This window comes from Ursus arctos, unplaced genomic scaffold (genome assembly GCF_023065955.2).
Source record: "Ursus arctos isolate Adak ecotype North America unplaced genomic scaffold, UrsArc2.0 scaffold_15, whole genome shotgun sequence".
Lineage (NCBI taxonomy): Eukaryota > Metazoa > Chordata > Mammalia > Carnivora > Ursidae > Ursus > Ursus arctos.
The window spans coordinates 56,952,869-56,979,363 of NW_026622819.1; the positions used below are offsets into that span (position 1 = coordinate 56,952,869).

The window sequence follows — 26,495 nt, forward strand, 5'->3', positions numbered from 1 at the left end:
GTACAACTCTTGATCTTGATGTCAGGGTCGTGAGTTCAAGCCCCACATTAGGCTTCATGCTGGGTGTGGAGCCTACTTTAAAGAAAAAATCTCAAGAAATTTAGGAGGAATCAAAATGGCCTGTCAGGAAAATCTTCAATTCCCTCTGTGCCGTTATTGAAGTCCACAGAGCCTTCAACTGGTTGGTCAATTCCTTTTCCATTAATGTAACTTTGGGTTCTTGCCTGTTTTGTGGAAAAATAGCCCTGCCATACCAGCTGTTTATTGCTTCTCTGATGATTTTTCTAATTCTGACTTGCTGCACCTTACAATGTGTAAGCTGGTCACTGCAAACTCTATGTGGCATTGGGCATGTACTTGTGGCTGGGGGAAGTAACCAAAGTGTTGTTTCCAGGGGGAGAGTAAGAAGATGGAGGATGCCAGTGCTTACCTGACACTTCCTTCTTACCGACACCATGTGGAAAACAAGGGGGCCACCTTAAGTCGAAGCTCCAGCAGTGTTGGGGGGCTCTCCGTCAGCTCCCGGGATGTATTCTCCATTTCCACCCTAGTGTGTTCCACAAAGCTCACCCAGAACGGTAATGAAACCATCAAGAGTTGTGTATATGTAGTGTGCATGTGCATATATGCGTGTGTAAGCCCAGGGAGGTCCTGAATGGACATTTTAAGCCAAGAATATTAATTCTGCTTATCTGGACTCTATTTCAGTGGGCTTGCTGGGTTTGCTGAAGTGGCGTATGAAGCCTCAGCTGCTACAGGAGAACTTAGAGAAGTTGAAGATTGTCGATGGAGAGGAAGTGGTGAAGGTCAGTGGGGCTTCGTTTTGTTTGTCTTCGTCCACAAGTAGCAGAGCTTGAAATCATGGGTGGCTTCAGGCAGCAAATGAAGTGTTGAGGGAGATGGGACATCTTCTCTAACAGTGGGACACAGTGTCCCAAATTGCCATGAGAAACCTTTACTGGGAAATTCAGTGGCTGATTTGGCTCAATGATGTTGAATGTTGAGTGGTAGAAAGCTATGGTTGTGTTCAGTTCCTGGAAGGAGATCAGCCTGGGTGTAGATCTCAGCTCAACTACTTGCCAACTTTATGTGATAATATTATGAATATGACATATTTTGTAGAGTGGTTGTGTGCATTCAAGGCAATAATATTTAAAAATTACTTAGCATAGTCTCTTACACAAAGTATGTAATATTGAACTAAACATGTAAATCATACAGAGTTCAATAAATAGTAACTATTAATTATTTTTGTTGGTATAAGTCGCTATAATAGTGTGATGTCTTAGTACTACTTACATGTTACTGTTAGCAATAAAAAGTACTCTTAGTTCCTGCTGCTTACAGAGTATTATGCATTATACGTGAAAGAGGGAAAGACATCAGGGCTCACATTTTAAGTGAAACAAGCATAAAACAATATAAATGTCAGATGTATTGTTGTGTCCACATGGTGTTGGAGAATATAGTGTCTGAAGTGTAGATCTAATTAAGCAACCCTTCTCTCTAGTTCTATGGGACAAGTGTTTCCCACAGGTCTTGGTAATCTTGTTTCCATCAGCAACTTGGTCCAGCTAGAAACTCTGAGATTAAACATCTTTATTTGGTAGCTGTATGTTTTCAGGGACTATAGGAAGTATTGACCTATCCCTTAGGAAGGAAGAGTATCAGATTTCAGTTAATTTTCCATACATGGAAAAACAATGGTAGAATTTTCAGATCAGTGTTTTAAATGTGCACTATTGGTTCACCTACCTGGTTCAGCAGTAGCAGGAAAATTCTCCAGACATCCTTTCATAAAGTCTATCACCTTTGGGTGGCTTGGAGAAGCATCTGGGAGTGAATTACATTGTCTCCACCTTTGCATTCTTTTTTCTTTTTCTAAAAAAGTTTATTATTGAAGTATATAACACAGTAAAATATGTACAGAGCCCTTACCCTAAGAGTATAGTTCCCTATATTTTTATACATACATATACCCATACACCCACTGTCTAGATCAAGATACAGAACATTTTTGGCATTGCAGTTAGATTCTCTCATACCCCTTCTCAACCTTCCCTATGCTGACTACCATGATAGATTTTTTTTTCCTGTTCTTGAATTTCATAAAAATAGAGTAATAAATAATGTACATTGTTTTGTCTGACTTATCTTACTCTACACAATCCTCATGAGTTATCCTCATTGTTGCATGTAGAATTAGTTTGCTCTTTTTTTTTTTATCACTGTGGATTATACTGTAGTATTAAAATGCTGCCATATGTTCATTCATGCTGTTGGTTGACAATTGGGTTGCTCCAAGTTCTGGCTCTTGTGAAGAAAGCTCCGTGGACCTTTTGAATGCAGCACGAGGTGGATGTGTGCTCTCATTCTCTTGGGATACACTGAGGAGTGGGATTTCTGGGTCACCTGCACTGTTTTTTAACGTGACCTTCATTATTTTGTCCAGTTTCTCCAGGATACTCTGGATGCCCTCTTCAATATCATGATGGAGCATTCTCAAAGTAATGAGTATGATATCCTCGTCTTTGATGCTTTGGTAAGAAAGAGGGGAAAGGTGTTTAGTGACATTAGACATTAATGTGTGTCTCACTGTGAGAACACTGAGAACTTGTGGTTTTTGTGGCCCTTTTCATGAACTTTTTTGGAGGCATTGTAACTTTTGGCAACCAGAGCAATGAATGAATGAGCCGTTGGGGTTTTTGTATTTTTGTTTGTTTCTAGTTCATTTGAAAGCATGGCAGGGCGAGCAAAAGGGGAATTTTAAGTGTTGATGTCATATTGGCACTGGTTGCAAGTACATGAAGCTGGATACCATGAATAATGGCTTCAGCTTTACCTGAATGCTGGAGCTAGTCCATGGCCAGGTCGGGAAGCATCCAAAATGTTTCCTATCTTCTTTTTTCTCATAGCCTCCAACTTACCAGTGTCATTACATCCTCCTGGCCACCCAGAACTTTTTATGGTGGCACACCATCCCGACACTTCCTCTTCCATCTTCCCAGATGGTTTCTTCCTCCTCTCTGTCCAACTCATGTTTCCTCAGTGTCATGTCCATGTCCACACTAGGGTATCAATAAAGTTTAATGTGTTAACTACTTATGTCAGTGACATTTATATTTTAAAGAGATTACTTGGAGACAACTGTGACTTAATCCAGTGCTTCCCAGGTCTCCTGGAGAGCTAGCCCTCAAGAAAGATGCTCTGTGACAAAAGATCCTTTGATTAAATAACTCTTGGGGAAGTGATGGACATTGTATGACCCTCTCAGAGAGTCACAATGCATTAGATATGTTAAAGACTCTAAGAACCCTGCAGTAAAGAAGTCAGTCTAACAATGATATCCTGAGATTTGTCAAACTTATCTGACCACGAAACCCTTTTATCCTACGACACCCTGTAGCACACTTCATGGAATGCTTTTTAGAAGAGACACTACCTTAATGAAAAGGACTAACAATATACTCGTGAGCTGATTCCTGAGCAAAATCATTTTGCTGGAGGTTCAGTTATGCCATGTGAATACGGCTTCCTGCCTTGAGTCTGACCCCCAAACACTGATTCCTTGAATCTTCTTCAGATCTACATAATAGGACTCATTGCTGATCGGAAATTCCAGCATTTCAATACTGTCCTGGAGGCTTACATTCAACAGCATTTCAGTGCCACATTGGCTTACAAGTAAGTTACTGTACATATCGGGCATTTCTTGTGTAGCTCCTACTCGCCCTGCCAGGATGCTTAGGATACAAGGAACTTGAGTATTTTCCTCTGCACCAGGCTGTGTGTGTTCTCCTTTTTTGAAAAAACCCCATCTATGCTGTGTTATTTGGATTAAATAAAAATATGCAAACCCATAGGTTGGAAGGAATATTTTATTGTGGTAGAAGTACATGAAAACATTCATTCATTCAGTCAGTCAACTATCATTTATTGAGCAGCTACTTGTGGTAGACACTGGGATTCAGAGGCTAGGGAGGAGAAAGCACACAGGCCAAGTAGCCCATTACAGCTTGGGTATAGCGAACTGATGGTTACAGATGGGAGGTGATACTGGAGAGCTTGGGAGAAGCCAGTTTGTAAAGGGGCCTTGAAAGTTGGGCCAAATAGTATGAAGTCTGCCTTGCTGATAATGAAGAAACAGGAAAAGTTTCTCAGCAAGGGAATTCCATATTATTAGAACATTATCTGTAGGAAGCAAATGCTGAAAAGAACATTCTCACCACCATTATTTCCACTCATATCCCGATTGTGACTAGTTTTCCTAGTCCAAATGTTTTTTGTTTTGCTTTGTTTTGTTTTTTCCTCACTAGTTTTTCCTTTGCTGGCTTTCTATGGGCAGGAAATACTTATTACTCCCTGTATTAAGTATGTATATTTTAAGCAAAGTTATTTTTATGGCTGCAAACAAGTGAGTAAGCTTAGCTATACCACCACCTTTAACCTTTGATTGAATGCCTTATAATTTATGGAGCAAACTGATGACCATGCTGTGGGTTGAAAAGATGTATTTTGAAAATATAATCCCTTATTCAGGAAATTGATGACGGTGCTGAAGACTTACTTGGATACCTCCAGCAGAGGGGAGCAATGTGAGCCGATCCTAAGAACTCTGAAAGCTTTGGAATATGTGTTCAAGTTCATTGTTCGGTCGAGGACATTATTTTCACAGTGAGTGCTTGTTATGCAAGAGTGATTGATTAGTTCTGCAGTTCCTCTGGGATACAACAGTATTTATGTCATCGGAGAGATTCTTTTATAAAATTACAACCAGCCATTGATCAAAAACAACTTAAAAATCCAACATAGAGAGTTATGAATAGGTTATAATTGTTCCCTCTAAGCTCATTCAGGGAAAAATATAAATCTTAACATGTTATAGAGTTATGTTTCATCCAATGAACTTGATTTGCGATTTGAGGCTCTTCGGTGTTTCATCTATCATTCTTTATCTGATTTGAGATAGAAAACTTTCCAGGAGTCTTCAATGATAGAGGTGCTGGGAGTGGGGAGAGCAGAACTTGGGGAGTTTGACAGTTACTTGGCTCTAGGAGGCTGTGCATGACAGATGAGTTGGTATTTGCAGTTGATCTGCCTGTCCTTGAGATCCTAGTAGCCAACAATTGAGCTGACATGTTAGAACACCTAAGAGATTTGGTGTTTGATGAGCAGTATTACAGAGGTTAGCTGTTCTTTTGAAGGGCTTCGGAGATAGAGGCATTCAAATGCAACCTGCAGAAGAATAATTTATGTTTATCCTGGCTATAAGGCAAAGTTAGGCAGGCAATTGGCTGTGATTGTATGTGTGATGAGATTGGTTGTGTGTGATGGGATATAAGAAAAACATACAGGGAATGTATTGTCTGGATTCTTATCAATGCAAATGAAGAACATTCAACTCAAACTGACTTAGAGAAAGTAGGACTTTTATTTCACATTTTTTAAAAATCCAGAGGATAGTTGGCCTCAGGCATGACTGGATCCGGATACTCAGTGCCATCAGGATAGTCTCTTTCTCTCTAGATCTTGCCTCTGGGTCCTGTTGCTAAGGGTCATGTGCTAAGGTTTGAAACAGTATGACCAAGGAAATGAATATGCAGATTGTATGGTTGTGGTTTCATGTGCATCTGTGGAGCCATGGGCCAGGTCAGCCACATATGGTGTAGAGTTGTTTAGTTGGAGAGATGATTTCCCAAAAGAAAGTAGAAATCTGCAGTCATCATTTCAATCACGACAACGGATTGTCTGCAAAAGTTTCATACTTGAAAAAGCACCTGAAATATGAATCATTTCGGATTCTCCTAAAACATTCTTTGAGATTTCAGGTGAGAATAGGAAGAGATGACTGTCTTGAACCATGTCACAAAACATATGTCATGTGCTTTTTAGTTTGTTTTTAAATTTTATCTTATTTTTTAAATTTAATGTTACTAAAAAAATTTTTACTTTAATTTTATTTATTTATTTTTATTTAAATTTTAGGCAGTTAACATACAGTATAGTATTGGTTTCTGGAGTAGAATTCAATGATTCATCACTTACATACAACACCCAGTGCTCATCATAACAAGTGCCCTCTTAATACCATCATCCATCTAGCCCATCCCCCACCTACCTCTTTGCATCAACCCTCTTATTCTTAGAGTGAAGTATCTGTTTCCTCTCATTTGCCAGTTAGTCAAAGTAGAGACTGTGTATTAAAGTCTTAGGGGTATTCTTCCATGTTTGAGAGACACTTGTCAATTATTTGAAAACCAGTTGGTTTTTCTAAGGGTTGAGTTTCTTGGAGGAGTTCAAGGATTCAAACATTATAATTCCAGATCAACAGGCAAGGATATCTTACCTCATCTTACAAGTGAGAACTTGAGGTTTACAAGAAGAATATATTCTCCATTTATCATATCTTCTGCCCCAGTTTTTTCTTTTGGTTTATTTATTTTACTGTTTCTCCTTCACTCCTTCCTTCCTTCCTTTTCTTCCTTTTCTTTCTTTGTTCCTCCCTCCCTCCCTCCCACCCTCCTCCCTCCCTTCCTTCCTTCCTTTCTTTCTTCCTGTCTGATCTCTCAGTCATTGTCTCTTCCCTCCGCTGGAGCAAAGAGCATTTGTACATTTGTTTTCTTCTTCTCTGCCTCAAGGCCTGTCGTCCTGTAGAACCTCTAACTCTTCATTCAGTGTAAATGCAGTGCTGCTGGAACTCTAAATGACTTTTGGCTTCTTAAGGAGTGAGGTGCTCTGTTATTTCTTGCTGTATCCCCAGCATAGCATATAGAACATCACTGATACTCATGAAATACCTATTGGACAGGGTTCATTTTGGGGGCTAAGAGATGCATTTGGTCAGAAGAGTTGCGTCTAAGATAATTCGGGCCTAATCTTAAATCCTTTCTCATGAACAAAGTTTAGGCTGACCTGCAAGAAAGGTCTAAGACCTCGTGCTGAGGGAAGGTAGTTTTCCTGGGTCTTGTTCTATTTTAGAATCTTTATCAGTGGTTTGCTCTCTGGTGCAACATCGAGGACATCGGGAAGTGATGGGGGTATTTCCCCATACTAGGAGGGCCTACATGGGAAACTAGAAAATAAAATGTTTGAAATTTCTAAGCCAGCTGGTGGGAAATCATAACATAATTATTGCTTTGGGGACTTATTGTGTCCGGTATTGTGTTCCTGTTTCCTGTTATTTCTTTGTCTTCTTTCCTCCTGTGCATAATTCAGCTGATCTAGCTCCCATTAGCTGTTCCCTTGCCATTTTTCTTTGCACATACTGCACATGAGCACTTGCAAGGGCTGAGGATTATTCTACATCAATATGCAGCATGCTGTTGGGTAAGGGAGGAAGAGAAGTTGTTGAGAAAGATTGGATTGCTTAAGGATTATTTATTTCTATCACATAGTCAAATAATGTGATTTTCTTTTCCCCTCTCCTTATGTCACTGGCTCCCGAGTCAAAGTCTGGGGCAGGTGTCTTTGGGCATCTACCCATGCCATAGTTGGAATGGAATCTGGCAGAGCAGGTTCAAACTTTTGCCGTGAGGAGGCAGGCTTAAAAATATGGGAAATTCCTAAATCATAGGAAGTGTGTCCAAAAGGTGTTCAGTAGCCATCAACATGACCAGTATCCATTGGGCTTTTCTGGAACGACTAAACCTCTGGGAGGTATAAAACATAGTGAAAAACTGTCAGAAACAGCTGAAGTGATTATATTCTAGGCATTGAGCTTCTTTATAAAATTCCTTGCCATTCCTTTTATCCTGAAACTCAGACAACCAGCTGAGCTGATCCCCAAGATTTCTGAGCTGTGGGATTTGAGACTCAGAGTCCAGAGCACACTAGGCTTCCCTGAGTCTCATTATGCACACTGAAATCTTCCCTTCTTGCTGGCCAGGCACATAGAAATAAGGCTGCAGCCCTTCTGTAAGGATGACTCTCTACAAGAGAGAAAATCCAGAGCACGGTGCTATAGTGGGATTTTTTCCCCACTTGTCTGTGTTCCTTACAAATCCTAATGCTGCCATAGGGTGAAGTACAGAGGGGAATGTGGAACAGTGATTATGTGCTTGCTGTGTTGGTCAGTGTTGGCTCAGCGATGGTCAGCGTTCACACTAGACAGATCTGGGAGGGAGTCATATGTTTATCCCTGTGCCCAGCTTACTGAATGACCTGGCCTGTCTGAGCCTCAGTTTCCTCATCCATAAATGGGGATAAACCAGTTCTTAGGGTTTTGATGTTGAAATGAGATTACACATGCAAAGTTACCCATGTAGTATCTGGTACTTAATTTCATAAACATAACAAATGTTACCTGCTGCCATGTTTTTACCTAGGCAAGACAGCAAGGGTTTTTGTTTCAAAAACTCAGATTAAAATTAATAAACAGTATCTTGATCCATGCTCAAAATTTGGCTTACAGTTCATGCAATCCTAAACCTTTCTTTTTAATAATAATAATTTTTTATTATATTATGTTAGTCACCATACAGTACATCCCTAGTTTTTGATGTAAAGTTCCATGATTCATTACTTGTGTATAACACCCAGTGCAACATGCAATATGTGCCCTCCTTACTACCCATCACCAGCCTATCCCATTCCCCCACCCCCCTCCCCTCTGAAGCCCTAGGTTTGTTTCCCAGAGTCCATAGTCTCTGATGGTTCATTCCCCCTTCTGTTTACCCCCCTTCATTCTTCCCTTCTCCTACCGATCATCCTAGTTCTTATGTTCCATAAATGAGTGAAACCATATGATAATTGTCTTTCTCTGCTTGACTTATTTCACTTAGCATTATCTCCTCCAGTGCCATCCATGTTGCAGCAAATGTTGAGAAATCATTCTTTTTGATGGCTGAGTAATATTCCATTGTATATATGGACCACATCTTCTTAATCCAGTCATCTGTTGAAGAGCATCTCGGCTCCTTCCATGATTTAGCTATTGTGGACAATGCTGCTATGAACATTGGGGTGCATATGGCCCTTCTCCTCACTATGTCTGTATCTTTGGGGTAAATACCCAGTAATGCAATTGCTGGATCATAGGGTAGCTCTATTTTTAACTTTTTAAGGGACCTCCACACTGTTTTCCAAAGTGGCCGTACCAACTTGCATTCCCACCAACAGTGTAAGAGGGATCCCCTTTCTCCACATCCTCTCCAACATTTGTTGTTTCCTGCCTTGTCAATTCTTGCCATTCTAACTGGTGTAAGGTGTATCTCAATCTGGTTTTGATTTGAATTTCCCTGATGGCTAATGGTTTTGATCATTTTTTCATGTGTCTGTTAGCCATTTGTATGTCTTCTTTGAAAAAGTGTCTGTTCACATCTTCTGCCCATTTTTTGATTTGATTATTTGTTTCTCGTGTATTGAGCTTGTGGGACTTCATCAAGATAAAAAGCTTCTGCACAGCCAAGGAAACAGTCAAAAAAACTAAGAGGCAGCTCACGGAATGGAAGAAGATATTTGCAAATGACACTACAGATAAAAGACTGGTATCCAAGATCTACAAAGAACTTCTCAAAATCCTAAACCTTTCTTGTTGTTTTTGTTTGCTTGTTTGTGTGTTTGTTTTTAAGGAGGAAGGGATATGCTTCCCAGGTGTCTGCTTTGTGAGGATCACAATGTAGGGACTTCTGTGGCTCCATGAATTCCCCTTGGTCTGTTGCTGGCCCACTGGCTGGCCACTGCTTGTGTCTGCTGTGTGTGTGGTCAAGCCTCTTGGGCCCAAGTAGCCATAGACCCAGCTCTCTGCTTCCTGCTGTGCTGCCTGTCTTTGCTTTTGTATCATGCCTCCTGCTCTTGTTAAGGACCTGCTTATTCACTTCTTGCTTCCCTCTCCTTCTCTGTGTGCTCCCAGTCTCCTTGGGGTTGCTCTTCCATCCACACATTCATCCTTCACCTCCCTCATCCCAATTGCCTTCGCTTGTGAGAAGCAGTCAACCCAGTGGTTAAAGGCACAGTTTTTGGAGCTAGCTACTTGGGTTGGAATTCTGCACTGGAATCCTACCACTACCATTTACTAATGTTTATGACCTTAGGCAGATTATGTAGCCTCCCTAAAGCTCAGTTTCCTTGTGTATAAAAGAAGCACATAGGTAAAAACCTTTTCGGGTTGTGGTGTAGACTAAATGAGCTAATGGAAGTCAGGCACTTAGCACAGTGCCTATCATAGTACAAGTTGCCACGGCCACAGTGATTATCACCTGCTAAGTGCATTTCACTTATTATCTCCATTAGTCTTCATAAAAATCCTGTGGAGAGCCTCATCCCCCCACTTCATCTCATCCAAATCCTCATTCATTCCATGCCAGCCACACAGGCCTCCTTGCTGTGGCTCAGGCTCCTGATTTAGGGCCTGGGCACTTTTCCCCTCATACCTGCTTGCTCGCTCCCTCTCCTTTTCCACATCCTCGCTTAAATGTCTCCTTTACTACCCTACTGAAAATCGCAACTTCTGATTCCCCTCCCTTTCTCTCTGTTTTTAATCTTTTTTCCCTCCTCATAGAACTAGTCACATGTTAACATACTAGACGATAATTAATTATGCTTTTGTTTACTGCCATCTCCCAGCTAGAATGCCAGCTCCAAAGCTCCTGTCTTTGTTTTGTGCAGAGAACAGCGCACAGCAGGTATTGACTTTGTTCCATGTGAAGTGGGACAGCCTTTCTATTCCGCCTTCACAGATAGGAAAGCTGAGGCTTTGATTCACGCAGCTAAGAATGAGCAAAGTAAGGCTTCACATTCTACCTCATCCGATTAAGCAAATTTAAGAACCAGAACTTTTGGGGGGCCATGCAAGTGTAAAGTGTGGTTGGCCAAGATGGGAGCTGTCATGAGTGAGAACAGCTCCTCCTGGAAGGATCAACTTGCTGGGTATTGTCAGGGCTGCAGAGAGGCACAGGGCTGCCCGGATTTAGGTATTATCATCCTTAAACACAGTAGGACTTCAGTAAAAAAAGATGACTTGGAGCAGAAGTTGTCAGGAAAGGAGTCCTCGCGATTATGGCAAAACTATCCAAGCAACCATGACTTTATCCTCATATCCTCTCAAGGAATGAAGAAAGAAGAGTGGACATAGGACCTGCCCAGCTAACTCACCCTCCTTGAAGGAGTCACTAGTCAGGGAAAGAGAAATGCACTAACACCCTGATAGAAGCTACAGTGTTTTAGGAGTCATCCTGCTCCCCAGACCTCACCTGGGAGCCAGGAAGATTGGCCATGGTGTGCACAGTGCCATCCACCTGCATGGGGCTTCCACTCCATCAACATAGGCATCCAAGGAGCACGGTTCACACCTCTGGTGGACACTCCCAGTCTGGCTCACTTCATCCAGAGTCAGACATCGTTGTCCTTTCTCTGCTTGCCTTCAGCATCAGTGATCAGATGTTCTCTGATGCTCTTTTGCATTTTATTTTGCATCTTGTTTTATTCTGCCTATCTCCCCTCTCAGCCTCCACCTCGCCCTCCCACCAGCTCAATTTCTTCTTATGTAAATATTATATACTAGTTTATCCTCCTGGTCATGCATATGTTAGGCAGCAGGACTGTCTGAATAAAGCTCAGGCAGGCCCAATGTAGCCTGCAGTCAGAGGGAATACATAAGCCTCTGCCTTTTTAAACAAATATGAATTTAACTCGAAGGCACTTGCCAGTGTGATTTGTTTTCATTGTTCATGTATGAATAAATATTTAAATGTAATCATCTGTTTATGCCGAGCATGGGCTGGAATGCCCGTCACATTGCTATTCCTGTTTCTCCTGCATATAATTTGCTTGCATGTTAATGCCATTTATTCCTATGTAAGCCTCTGTTTTCAGTTTTGAATATAATTTCACTTTTTGATGACAGTAATGGCTCAGTAAACTGCACAATTGCAGTTAATGGAATTATTTTATGATAACATTAACTTGGCATCAGATCAGGGTAGAAGAGAAAACTGTCATCAGAGGGATATTGTCAACCAGTTACTTCTCTTTAATTTATTATCTATTTTATGAGTTGCTACAGTGTTGAGGGGGAGCTAATAGCTTGTTTATTACAAACATATGTGGAAGTGTTTTGTAAACCGTGAAGTAAGTAGCCATCATTGTAGCATGAAATTGTACATGCACATGCATTTTAAATACCCTCTTTTCCCTTTGCGTATAGAAATATTAGTAAACGTTTATTGAGCACCTATTACGTGCTAGACACTTTAAGTGCTGGGGACACTGAAATTAATAACTAAGTCTTCCTCAAGTAGCAGTAACGCAGTAGGGCATGCTGGATATGCATCCCAGTAATCAATCACAGTCCCCTGGAATAAACAATGATCCCCAATGTGATGTCACTGAGGCTCAGGGAGCAGACAGGTTTAAATGACAAACTCCACCTCAGGAGAATCAGTAATTCTTCTCAGAGGAGGTGATACTTTAAACTAAACATTGAAAGAGAGAAGAATCACAGATTCCAAGTAGAGGGAACACCGTGTGGAATACGTCATCCAATCACTCCTGCCACTCCAGGAGCACCGTGTATGAAGCCTCTCCTCTGTGCTTGGCCCTGGATCACTTTTTTACTCTGCCTCACTTCATACTCACAGCAACCCTGGGGAGTATAGGTATTATGATGTTTCTTTGACAGGAGAGGAAACTGAGGCCCAGAAAGATAGAGCAAGTGACTGTAGGTCACACAGCTAGACGTCAGCAGGGAGGGCTGTGACATCGGAGCCTAGGCCCTTTGTGCCTTGCTGTGCCCATGAGCAGCAGGTTTGTGGGCAAGAGTGGCTAGTGGGTGAAGCCGTGGTGGTGGAAGAGGTGAGGTAGGCTGAAGCTGGAAGTGAATACCTTGCATGCCGAACCAAGGAATGTGATGTCATCCTCTCTGCCAGGGGAAATCAGCATAAATGCTGCCCTCTGTCCTCAGAGCACAGAGTGCTCGAGCTCCCCAGTGGGTGCACAGACTCATCCATTGGGATCAGGTAAAAGGATGAAACTTCCTTTATTTTGTTTCAAGGGGAAGAAATTAAACTTTATAAACACTTGAATAAGAATTAGAATAATACTTGGGGCGCCTGGGTGGCACAGCGGTTAAGCATCTGCCTTCGGCTCAGGGCGTGATCCCGGCGTGATGGGATCGAGCCCCACATCAGGCTCCTCCGCTGTGAGCCTGCTTCTTCCTCTCCCACTCCCCCTGCTTGTGTTCCCTCTCTCGCTGGCTGTCTCTATCTCTGTCGAATAAATAAATAAAATCTTTAAAAAAAAAAAAAGAATTAGAATAATACTTGGATATAACGTATAAATCAATAAGCATCTGTTGAGAAGCATGCTAACATTTTTTTTCTCATGGAGCAGTTTGGAAACCCCTGCTTTTGGCAATAGGAGCCATTAAAGTAGTAAAGCAAGAGATCTACAAGGGTACCTGGGGGGCTCAGTCAGTTAAGTGTCCAACTCTTGGTTTCAGCTCTTGTCATGATCTCAGGGTCATGAGATCGAGCCCCACATTGGGCATGAAGTCTGCTGAAGATTCCCTCCCTATTCCTCTGCCTTTCTCCCATGCGCTCTCTCTCTCTCTCTCTCATAAATAAACAAACAAACAAATAAATAAATAAATAAATAAAGCAAGCAAAGAAGCAAGGGATCTACATGATTTCGATCCATGTTTTAAAAAGATCACCGAGGGAGAAAGATGAGTGCGTGGAAGATGGTGTAGAGAAAGGGAGGCAGGAGGTTAATAATGAAGTAGTTACAGTGATGCAGGCAAGAAGACTTGAGCTAAGACAGTCATAGTGGGCTGGAGAAAAAGGAGAGGAAGAAGATAAGGTGTATAACTGGCAGGATGGAGTGTGGGTAGGAGCTAAGCTGAAGGAAAGGCCCAGATCAGCTGATCTGAGGTTGAACTTTGTGACCCATTTGATTAGACATCATCAACATGATGAATACAGGGAAGGAGAAGTTTTGGGGGGAAGATGATATGTTTTGGTAAAATTTGAGATGTCTGTTGGCATAGCCTGGTAGAAATGTATAGCAGGTAATTAGATACAAATCTAGAGTTCAGGAGAGTAAAGAGTAGAAATATAGTTTTGGAAGAAATTGATCCAAAGAGGTATTTGGAACTATAGTACCAGATGAGCAATGTTCTAAAACTCAGGATGAAACCCAGGAGATTAGCAGGTTGAAGGGATGGATGCGCCGGGGGGGGGGGGGGGGAGTCCCAGGGAAGGCTGATCAGGGACTTAGCAGGGGAAGCAGGAAGACTGGCAATCCAGGAGTCAGAAAAGAGAGCATTTCAAGGAGGAAGTGTCACCAATGTCAACATGCTACAGCAAAGTCATGGGGACTGAAAACTGATTAGAGGCAAGATTTTTGCAGTGAGGAGGTCTTTGGTGAATTAGCCAGCCCTTCCCCAGAGCTTAGCATCTTTCCTAATATCCATTTGAAGACCCTTAAGGAGACAGAGGGATCAGGGCTTTGAGGTGCTATTGGTTTCCCATCATCTTCATCTACACTGTGGATTGTCCTTTGCCAGGGCGTAATCCTAGATTGGCTTCCCGGGCTGATCCTTCAGTGGCCGAGTGAACTGTTTCCTATTGGGTGCTGATCTCACACTTTGCTCACAGCAAAGTGTAAGACACTGGCTGTCTGCTTCCATTGTCACTTTAAATGGCTTAATTTTGCAGAACAAGACTATCTCTGCTGTAGATAGTTAAGGGAAAAGCCATGGATGACACAAGATATTCATTCTTCCAGGTTGAAGCAGTAGACAATTTCCTTTTCTTGTTAACTCCTCGTTAGACATCTAGAAGCTCGCTTACTGGCAGAATTCTTGCCTTTGTGCAAACAATGGCTGTTTCTGTCAAATGCCGAGGCTGACAGCTCCTCAGAGAATGACTTGGGTGAGAGATCAATTTACTGAATAAATATGTAGATTTAGGAAATGTGTTTGCAAATCCCCTGTAACTAAATATGAACATGCGAGATAATGAAGGGTCTAGTTTGCCAGAGGGGTGAAATTCACCAAACTACCATAATTGTCAGGGATGCTGAACTGAATCAGGGTGACTAGGCATACTTGATGATCCACTTCAAATGCATTTGAGGCAGCATCACCTCAAAGTAGAATTTGTTTCCTTAATAGGAAATAATATATTGCTCAGTTCTCGGGCTTGCAGCTTATTGTGTCTTTGGGGTGGATGGAAAATTAAAGAGGACTTAATTATGAGGCATATATGGTCACTTTCCTTCAGGTCTCCAAACTAGTCTCTCTGTCTCTCAGATCTACTGTCCTAATGGCACTGACTGCAAAGACACACTAATTCAATTCAATCCAGTTCATTGATTCATTAAATAAATATTTTGAGCCTTACTATTTGGCCAAGTTTTATCCTAGGTTACTACAGTGAACAAGAGAGATGTAGCCCTGCCCTCATTCTGCCCTTATATGGTACCGGGGGAGACACACACACACACAAAGCAAACAAGTACACCAAGTAGTTGCAAACCATAATAAATGCCAGTAAGGGAAATAAACAAGTAGTTGAGATACATGGTACAACGTAGTGGTGAAGAATCCCAGGGACTAACCACCTGTGTAACCTTCGTCCAATGCCCTAACCTCTGCCTTAGTTTCTTCATCTAATGTTGGGATTACCTCATAGTGTTATGAAGAAGTGATATTTCAACCGAGAGATGAAGGATGCTAATGAACCAGCCACGCAAAGGATAGAAGGAAGCATCCTTCATGGAGGAAAACTCTGAGCAAGTGCTCTTGAATAAAAGCTTCAAGTTTTCTGGAAAGTTAGAGATTAGTGTGGCTGAAGCATAGTGAACAAAAGGGAGAAGAGGAGGAAGGTGGACGGGGAGAGACTGGCGGAGCCTGCCCTGCAGGATTTATTCTCAGTGTGTAACCGAGGCCTCTGCAGGCATTTCACCTGAAATGCTAGCAGTCCAGGTAGTGCACAGACGCTCAGCTGGTGAGGAAGGTTGGTGTCATGTGTCACCAGCGTGGGTTGGTGGTGGCTGCCTGGACTTGTGTTGGTGAGGACACCGAGGTTGTGTTTAGAGGTGGCCGTACAGGGAGCTGTGACTGATGAGTGGTACCTAAATTGAGCAGTTCAGTGGGAAGGGATAGAATTGTTCACTCCTGTGTTGCTTATGCAGCCCTTGATAGGAGTGAAGGGCTCTGAGTTCAAACAGAGTGTCCTGCAAAGCCTTTGTGTTTTGGATTATAGTTATTCTGTATTCAAAATTAAAAAGTGTGTGTTTCGTATTCCCACTAGCCTCTTTGGTTGCCTCCTGTAAGACACTCGTGATAGTTGCTACCCACTCTCTAATTAGACTGGAGACAGACACAGCCTGTGCTCCTCAGATCATTGAGGAGCCCCTTTAGTTTCTCCTGCAGTCTCTCAACTCTGCTAAGCGTCATTGTCTTACGATCACAACATTTACAACTTTTTAAAGTCATGTATGTTTCAGCCACCATGAATTTTTGGTTTGCAATTTTGGATAATTTTTTTAAGTACGTGATTATAGTCCCTTCTCAATTATCTGTTAATGTAGGAATCTAAAGACCCATATTACCCAATGTAGCAGTTAATATAAAGTCATTCAATTTGATCATCAGAGTGCATTATGTATAGACGCATACTCATGTACAGGTGAACTTCTTCTCAGAGGGGTGTTCTGCTGAATCACAATTTGCTGAGCTAAATAGTATCCTTAATTATTACTTCCTGATTTTCTATCAGATGGGCATTTTGAGGGGAGGGAAGAGCCACTGGTCTTAGGTACAACAGGGGTGACAAAAATGAAGCGCTTTCCCATAGTCAAATATATTTTGTGAATAAGCCACAGATAATACTATTATGTCAACAACTAAGGATACCCCAAATAGCATGGGCCACAGCAGTTAATAGCTGCTGACCTACCTCTTCTGAAATGCTCTTGTCTTGGCTTCTACGACACAGAGCTCTTTTTGTATTCCTCGTACTTCTCAGATTTGTCAGTGGTCCTGAAGAGAGGCCTGCGCCTTCTTTTACTCAATTCCCTCTCCTAGGTGAATGAATCAAATCTGGTGCTTCAGTTCCCACTGCTATGCAGATACCCCAGAAATCCAGCCTGACCTTTTCACTGAGTTCCACGGCTCCGTGTCCAGCCGTTTACTTGCTGTCTCCCTCTTTCATATCTCAAAGGCAATTCAAAGTTAGCATAGCCAGAACCAAACTCATGATGTCCCTCGTCACACTGATCTACAAGCCAGCATGTTGTGCAAGGCAAAAGAAATAAGATTTTTCTGACATCTCATTTTTTGTTTCTTCATAATCTGCATTCAAGTCTCAACTGCTCCCTTCCTAAATGTCTCTCAAATTCATCCACTTCTTTGCATTGTCCCTACCAACTTCCTAATCAAAGTTCTCATCATCTCACACCTGCATTACTGTGTTACTTTCTCTAATGGTCTGGCTGCTTCCATGCTTGTCCTCCTATCATCTATTTGCTATGGAGTCTTTTTAATTTCCTAAGTAGATAGTTAAAACATTTGTAAGTATGGGAAGTTTTGTTTCTCCCTTTCTAATCTGAGTTCTTTTTCTCCCTATTTGATCGCATTGGCTAGGATTTTAGGTCAGTGTTAAAATAAAATAGTGATATATATTGTGTAATGGCTTTAAAAAAATTAGATGCCTTTTTATCAGTTTTACGAAGTCCCTTCCTATTACTAATTTGGTGACAATGTTTATCATAAAGCAGTATTAGATTTTATTGTGATCACTGATGTTTTGAATTTATTTCTACCATCTTAGCTGGGATGGACTCCCCACTATTCTGATTTTCCTGACCTTTTTTTTTTCTTCTTTTCTTTTTTCTTTTGTTCCTTTTGAATTTGTTTTCAATTTTCTCATTTGTTTTTTTTCCTCTTTACCAGTACATTTTATATCCAATTCTATTAGTGGCTATTTAGGTATTCTATCATACACATTTAACTTAATCAAATCTCAAGTTAATATCTATATAGTCCCCTGAGTAATAGAAGGATTTTAGAAGACACTGTCTCTTCCCTTTTAAATATTATACTAGGATTGTGCAGGATTTTAGTTTAGCTTTTTGGTACGTCCACAAGTTATACATTATTCTTCTTTTAAACAGTCAGTACCTGTTATGTGTTTTTAACAATAAAAGTTCATCAACACTATTATACTGTATACTTAAAAATAGTTAAGATGGCACATTTTATGTTATATGTTTTTTATCACAGTTTTAAAAAGGTTATGACTCTTCCTGTCACCTTTGACTTTCTGTGTTTGTTTTCCTTTTTCTTGAAGTAAATCTTTTATAATTAACCTTAGCAAATTTTTGGTAAATGCTCTCAAGTTGAATTACTCTGAGTTTATTCTGGAAGCTGGAAAGAAGTTTTCTTGGATATAGACCTCTAGCTTTTTTTTTTTTTTTTTTTTTTTTTTTAACTATGATCACCTGTTAAGGTTAGCTGTCAATCTTACTGTTGCTCCTTTATAGGCATTCTGGTTTCTTCTCTCCCGTGGCTTTTAAGATCACCTCTCTGTCTTTGATGTTTTGCACTTTCACCATGATTTACTTAGGAATGAGTTTGTTTATACAACTAGAAGATTGTTTTCCTGAATCTGGAGTTTGTTATTTTTAATGTCAATACCTACACTCCCCCCCAAAAAAAATTCTCACTCACTCACTCACTTTTTTTTTTTTTTAAAGAGTTATTTATTTTAGAGAGAGAGAGAGAGCATGCATGTGGGTGGGAGGGGCAGTGGGAGAGGGAAAGAGAGTCTTAAGCAGATTTCATCTTGAGCACAGAGCCTGACATAGGGCTTATTCTCACTACCCTGAGATCATGACCTGAGTGGAAACCAAGAGTTGGATACTTAACCAACGGCACCATCCAGGTGCCCCAATTATTCTTTTTAATATTTGCACTTTTCCCATATATTCTATTATTTTTCTGAAATGTCAACTAATGTAGATTAGACCTCATATTCTCCATGTCTCATAAACTCTCATATTTTCTATCTTTCTTTTTTTTGTTTTTAGGATTCATTCTGGCTAATTTCTTTGAACCTGTTTTTCAGTTTACCAATTTCTGTCTTAGCTATGTCTAATATGCCATTTAACTCATTGACTGAGTTTTTAATTTTAATTATTGGACTATTTTCAGAGATTCCATTTAGTTCTTATTCAAATATAATTTTTCATTTTTATAATTTTTGTTTCTTAATCATACTTTAAAGCATCCTTTTTCTATTTTGAAGCATATTAAATATGAGATTTTATATTCTTTGAATTATAATTCCAGTAGGGTGAGTCTTCATGGGTCTGATTCTGCTGTCTCCATCTTGGGTGACCATGATTCCTGGGCATTTTGTTGTTATTATTTTTTAAAGCTAACTTGCTTTAGAACTCTATCAGTTGTTATATGTTTTTAGTCTTGAAATAAAGTTTTTATTTTCCTCCAAAGAAAATGGGGACAGTAACAACCAGAGAACCCTTTAAGTTAAAATTTCTGTTTGTGGATCCAGGCAAGGAGCATGAATATGGAAAAACAAAAACAAACAAACAAAAACATGAACAAAACAAAATCCAGGTGAGGACTGGCTCGTGGTTCAGAAAGCTCAATGGGTATGTTTTCCTTTTCCATCCAGCACTGAGGAGTGGGTAGTTTCCTCACCGTTCCCTTTCATGAAATAGATATACTTCTCACCCTCCTTCATAAGAAGGCAGAACAATTTGGGATACCAGCTTTATGCAAGGGTCTCCAATAAGCAGGCCCTAGGATTGATTTCATTCCTTCTATTCCCCAAGCAGCCACCTCAGTGGAAGTTTAAGAACACTAAGGTTGAGCAAATGCCTTGGGGGCAGAAGCTGGTTTTAATGTTCTGTGAGTACCCAGAATCTCTCTTTTGCGTGGTGTTTCTCCTCTGTGGTTTCTTTAGTTTTCTGATAGTTTACCAGCTCATTTTGAAAAATCCAGCTTTGGTAGTCATTTTTTACTGAGAGGTTTTCCAGGGCATTTTGTCTACCACACTGTTGGAAATGGAAGTCTTTAAACTTTACTTCAGTTAGAATGATCTCTCCACAGGTCAAACCTAATCTGGGAGTTCACCTTCTTGAAACCCTCTAATTTCTCCTCGTTGCTCTGAGGATGAAGACAAAACTGCATGTGGCCTACGAAGGTCTGTGAGGGCTGGCCTCTGCTCCCTGCCTGTCTCCTTTCACCCGACTTACCCAGATTTCCTCCACTCCAGATTCCGGGGTCTTTATTCCGTCCCTCTGACCCACTCGACTCTCTTCTGCTGTAGAGCCTGTGCTCTTGCTCTCCTGGGAGTGAAATGCCCTTCCCTTTCCTCTTCCAGTTTTCTCTTACTCTCTTTTCCTGGGTCACCTAAAGCATCGTGTCCTTGGGGAACCTTGCCCTGTATTTGCAAACTAAGTCAAATCTCTTCAGATTCTCATTGCCCCTGTATTTTGTCTTTCAAGTATGATCACACACACACACACAAATATTTGTTGAGCTCGTACTATCTTCCAATCACTGTGCTGTGAAAGAATTTATAACAGAAATAAAAATTGACACCCAAATATGTATCACAGTTGCTGTTCTAACTAATTGACAGGTCATCTCAGGATCTGGAAATCTGGAGATGGTAAACAGCTTTTCGTGACAAAAAGTCTCTTGACTTTTTTTAGAACTGCCCTTAGGGTCTACAACTTCTGAAAGGCCTTTCACTCAGCATTTGTTCTTCCTCATTCAGCACCAACACATGACGTACCTGTTTCATGCATGCTGGACTCTAAAACTTGGTTCTCCTTTTAAGCCCTTGAATTGATAATGAAAGTTTCTATCTAGTTGAAATATTTGTCTAATGGTAGAGGTTTAGTTTGCATTGGCAATCAAGTGTTTATCCAACAAGTATTTATTAAATAGCCAGTTGACAACTCTGCTAGGCACTGGAAATACAACAGTCAATTGGACAGACTCAGGCCTAGTCTTCGTGGGATTTTATAGTCTAGCTGGGAAAGGAGTCATGAAGCAGAGAGTCTTGTGGGTGCATGTGAAATGAAAGGGAGGTATCTGAGGTGCCTTAAGGCATGGAATAAGGAGGTTAAATCTCATCATGGGGTCAGGGAGGCATCCTGGAGGAAGTACCATCTAAGCTGTGACCTGAATGATAAGTAGGAATTGGTAAGTGAAGAGGAGGGTGTAGCTGGTGAAAATTAAGCTAGAAGGAAGTCCCTGAGATAGTAGGGAGCTCGACTCATGTGAGCTACAGAAAGGCCAAGGTGGCTGGAATTCAGTGACGGATGGAATAGGAAGAGAGCACCTGGAGGGATAGGAAGGGGTAGATCTCCAAGTCCTTGAAGGTCAGGCCGTGGCATCTGGACATTAACCTGAGGAAAATGGGGAGCTATTACAAGATTTTGAACAGAGAATGATATGATCACTTTTGTTTTTAAAATGTTCCCTCTGACCATTGTGTAGAAAATGGATTGAAAAGGGGGTAAAGTGAAGGAAGGGAGGTGGGTTCAGAAACCCCTACAGGTTAGATGTGCTGGGGCCTTGAATAAAAGTGGTGACCATAAAGATGGAGGGTACCAAGTGGCTTTGGTCACTCTAGTTAACAATATGGTATTGTTACCAAGGCTCTGACTTGGATGCCTATGGGGCCATATGCCATGCTGGTGAACCATGCAGGGTGAGCAGGCTTGGTCTTGGGTGACTGGAATGCTCTTATCTGACTCTTTGACCATAGAAGCCAGTGAAGAATCCTGGAGGTTTCGCTCAGTGGTAATGTAGTCCACTTATTGATGAGGGAAACAGCGCCCAGAGCAAAGTAATCTGCTAATGGTCACAACACACACTGGTGCTGGAGTCAGGTTTAGATCTCAGTCCTCAGACCCACACCACCACTCTTTCTGTCGCACTGCTCTTTGCTGGTGGCTTGCCTCGATCTCAGCCATGGTACTACTCAGATGAGGTCTTCAGTAATGGAAAACTTGACATATTTGAACTTGACACTTCCTCAGATGTTCCCAGATTTCAAAACAAAGAGTTTTACTGCATATGTATTTTAAAACACAGCACCATTAGTAAGGAAAATGTTAAAAATTCTATTTAACTCCACATACCAAATGTCAAGGCTCTCAGTGGAACAGAGCTGGAAACCTGGGGTTCATTATTCTTATCAGGAAGCCGCAAGAATGCAAGGACAAAGTTCAGATGCTCCTGGCATGACCATAGTTTAGAGTAATAATAACTTGACGTTTCTTGGTCAGTTGTCTCTCTAGCGGCAGTCCATGCCGGGAATCAGGAGGTAGGTGAAAAATCAGCAGTTAGATTCTGTAATTGTAGAGGGGAAAACTGCCTCTAGTTTCTGACCTTGAGTTAGATCCCCTGGCTGCAGCCCTGCTTCCCATGGTGAGAACAAGAGAATTCAGGAAAGACTTTGGGGAAAAAGATTGTTGTAGAAAGGAACTGGAAGGCAAGAGACATTCACCCCAAAAGAAGAGTAGTTATCTCTTTTGAAAATAAAATGTAACATTTACTTGTTTAAAAATCATAATATAACATAGAAGTATATAAGGGGACTGTTCACATATACAATTTTTTTTCTAAGAGGTAATAAAATTATCAATTTGTGTATAGATTTCCAGATTTTTACTAGGGGTGTGTATGTGTGTATGTAATCATTCTACAACTTAATTTTTTCCGCTATCATTTAAGATATCATGGACACTTCATAGGTGATTAAAAAACTGAAGGGAGATATGGTCAGAGAAGCAGTCAAAACCGAATTTCTTCTCAGTACCAGAAGTTTTAGAGCAAGTGGGCCTAAAAAGAAAATGCTGGAAGGAATCTACTGAATATTAGCTTCTCTTTCAAGTGAATGATGCAATCTATATTTTTCTTTATATGTCTTGGAACTATGGAAAGGGGGAGGCTGTGGGAAGGAGAGAGAGAGAGAGAGAGTGTGTGTGTGTTTCTGTTTAGGAGCATTGTTTTGGGAACACTCAATTTCTAATTATATTGAGAGAAAAACCCTGAACACCATTTTTCATGCTAATGGAGAAATTTACTTAAGTGCAGAATTATGCAATTGAGTTCTTCTTGCCAAATTACATAAAGGCTGCAGCTCCTCTCAGTAGAATGAAGGATGGCTGGGGCACACATCACACTCTATTCATAACTTAGAGTTCTTTTCAAGGCTTTTGCCTGCATCTTATTACCTACTTACTATTAATTTATTGCACAGGGTTGCTGTATTTTAAAGTAAAGTGAATGTTTTAGATGGATAGTTTTCTTTCATTTCTTCCATATTGTTAACTTCTATTTTTTTGTTTAGGCTGTTTATGCTTTCACCTGAGGCAGTTTTTCTTCAGTGATTGCATTAATTTTTGTATGTTCATCCTAGACATTTTTCAAAACGGGATCCCCACAGGTTGAGTTTGTCTTCTGTTCTCTCACCTCCAAATCATTCTCCCCTGGGGTGATTTATAAGAGGAAGACTGTTTACTGAAACTTCTTTGCAGTTTGCCCTAAGGGGGGATTCCTCCTCAAATGTCAGACTCTGGAAAAGTAACAGCTCGAGCGAGGAGAAATAATTTTGTCATTGACAAAAGGGTTGGCGCCAGGAACTGGTCTGAGCCCTCTGCCTCCCGGCTGTTTCTATCAATTAAATGAAGTCTGCATGGAGTTCTCTGGGCCACCAGGCTACTTGACAATTCACACAGGCAACATTGTTGTTATATTAGCCCTTCCGTGTATAGTCCCTTTCAGACGAGGCTCTACTCTTTCTCTTCTAACAGAATAACACCTTATGTTTCAACTTTGTTACCCTTCAAAAGAGAATTTCTCTGGCCACTGTGGAGCTGGACTGCTCACTTTAGATTCATTGGACCAAAATTCCTTGTCTTAATCTGCCATTCCGGATTCCTTTTGGGTCTCTAGACTTTGGTGTTGGGAGAAGGGGTCCAGATGGTGACAATGACCATGAAGGAAAGAGGTGAATCAGGAAGGGGACCCTCCCATTCATGAATACTTCCCAGCCCTATTGCTTTGACTTAAATGTGCCTGCTGAGTGCGCTCAAGGGTTTCTTTCTGTAAATAGGATCAATAAATGCAAGGATGATTTTCAGACAGATTCAGGCACTGGTGAGGCTATAATTACTCTCCATCCCAGGTTGGAGTAGGGTGTGAGCAAGACAGAAAGGGGGAGGAGGGGGAGAGAGGGAGAGAGAGAGAGAAGGAGGGAGAGATGGAGAGAGAGAGAGAAAGAGAGAGAGAGGCAGGCAGTTTTAGTCTTAGAATATTGTGATTTTTCCAAGTAATCACTCTTCTGTAACCACGAATGACTTAATGGTTCTTTTTTGTAAAGTCACTAATTTACACCTACTCTAACAGAGCAAATTATTGGCTTGAGAATAGGAAAACCAGCCAAGTCACCTTGGATTTAGAGCTTGAACAGAAAAAGGTTAGAGCCAGCCATTCAGCTTCCCTGGACAGTCCTGTAACATCATCCCCTGGGCAAATGATGCTTTCCGACCCACCCTGACTTGTTCCAGTTCCTGGCAATGGGCTATTACTTTGTTCTCTGGAGGTAGTATTGCCTAGCGGTTAAGAGGAAAATTTGGAACCACACACTCAGGCTTAAATTCTGACTCTTCCTTTTACAAGTTGGGTGACCTTGTGCAGTTAGTATTGTGCCTGGCACATAGCAAAGACTTAGTAAGTAGCAGTTATTAGTAGTAGGAGCCTTAGTAGTCAAGGGAAGAATAATAAGGCTGCATAGCTGAAGGTGACTAGTAATACTATCTACTTCAGATACCATTAGAACTAGTTGAACTGCTACGAGTTCTGGATTCATAAGATATTTCTGTGCAGCTACATTGAAGGTTCATTCATCTAATACTTAATCATTAGTTGATGCATTTGTTTAAACTTCTTTTGGTGTTCCAGGCCTATTGCTACATAAACATGGGGATATTATGACTGAGATAGCCTTGACTCTGCCTGCGTGGAACTTATACTCTAGTGGAGAAAACAGGCAAGTAGTGATGGTGAGGAACAAAGTATTCACGCAGAGAGCCCACATCATTGTGATAGTCTGCTTTAGTGTTGTGTGGAGCGCACAGCATTCATTAAGGACGTTCACTAAATAAATGGCCTCCCTTCCGTAGTATTCCTCCAGTGCCTGGCATCACATTTAGGGGCAGAGAAATCTCTTGACTTTAGTGGCAAAGTAGCAGAATGGTATAGCATGACCTTCTTGTCGAGTAATTTTGTCAGATCATAGAGGCATTTAAAATAGATTTTTCATTTTAAAAACCTTCCAATTAATCTGGCCTTGCTCCCAGGCACTTGTGAAATGAGTCAGGTATGTGTCTCACCAAGAGCAAATTTAGGTAAAGATGTGACCAGGTGAGGAAGACAAAGGAAAGCTGGGGCCCAGGTCTAATCCTGCAGGGGCATTTATGGGACTGCTGGGGAGGAAGGAAGGAGACCAGACACGCTGTGGGGGTGGAATGGGAAGGGGGCTGCTGAGGGCAGACAGGAGCCACCAGGTAAGCAGTCACGGTGCTCAGTGTCTGCTAGAGCCCTCGTTCCCTCCTCTGCTTTTCTGTTCCCCTGGTTCATACCTCTTTAATGTCTTTTCCTTTTTCTCATATGTAAAATATGAATGATAATAGTCTGTACCAAGTGAACTAATCCATGTGAAGAATTTAGCGCAGTGCCTGACCCTTAGGAAGTGCTCGATAATAATATTAAACTTTTATTATCCAACTTTTCTCACTATGTGGCAATACATAATTTACCTGCTGGCCTGTCTCATGATTTCTCTGGGAATAGGGACTGGGTCGTACTCATATTTATCTCCCCTGCAGTGCCTGGCACGCAGTAGGTGCTCAACAAATTGTATTTGTCTTTATGAAGATTTTTTTTTTTTTGTCCTTCATAATGCTTACAAAGATCTAGAAGAAAATTATGGTACTATATAACAATAGCTAGCATTTATTTAGTGTTTACTATGTGCCAGGCACTGTGCTACTTCCTTTGCATGCATTATTTGCTTGTAGGACCACCTTATGGGGCTAATATCATTTTACTAATGAGAAAACTGAGCCTTAGAGAGACTAAGAAACCTAGCCAAAGCCACCTAACTGATAAGTGTCAGAGCAAAGTTTGGAACCCACACAGTCTTACCTAAATTTCTGCATTGACTTAAAGAGGTAGGGAAGAAATCAGGAGGATGCCTGTGAATGTGGCTCAGAGGAGCTGGAAGTGACCAAGGCATAGAAAACAAAATGGGGCTGGAGTGCCAGGAAACCCACCACCCCTGGATTCTAAAGTGAATCTTCCTGCTAGCTTTCCAAGCCTGAGGATGCCTTGGTTAGATGCTGCTCCCCTGGGCTGCTGGCCTGAGGTTGGCATCTCACTTTTAGGCTGATGCTTTATGTACCTGCATGGAAGAGGTGGTGCAAAGCATTGTGCACACCATATGGGG

At 41.2% G+C, this 26,495-nt stretch overlaps 1 protein-coding gene across 5 annotated transcripts in view; it reads left to right on the forward strand.

The window, feature by feature from the left end:
• The window catches only part of DOCK2 (dedicator of cytokinesis 2), a 406,900-nt gene that overhangs the window by 70,336 nt on the left and 310,069 nt on the right, over window positions 1-26,495 (forward strand). For all 5 annotated transcript variants that reach the window (XM_026510947.4, XM_057312309.1, XM_057312311.1 and 2 more), the window contains 5 exons: window positions 395-578; window positions 709-806; window positions 2,453-2,542; window positions 3,584-3,684; window positions 4,540-4,674. In XM_026510947.4, the coding sequence (XP_026366732.1) occupies window positions 395-578; window positions 709-806; window positions 2,453-2,542; window positions 3,584-3,684; window positions 4,540-4,674 (608 nt within the window). The remainder of the gene's footprint in view (window positions 1-394; window positions 579-708; window positions 807-2,452; window positions 2,543-3,583; window positions 3,685-4,539; window positions 4,675-26,495) is intronic.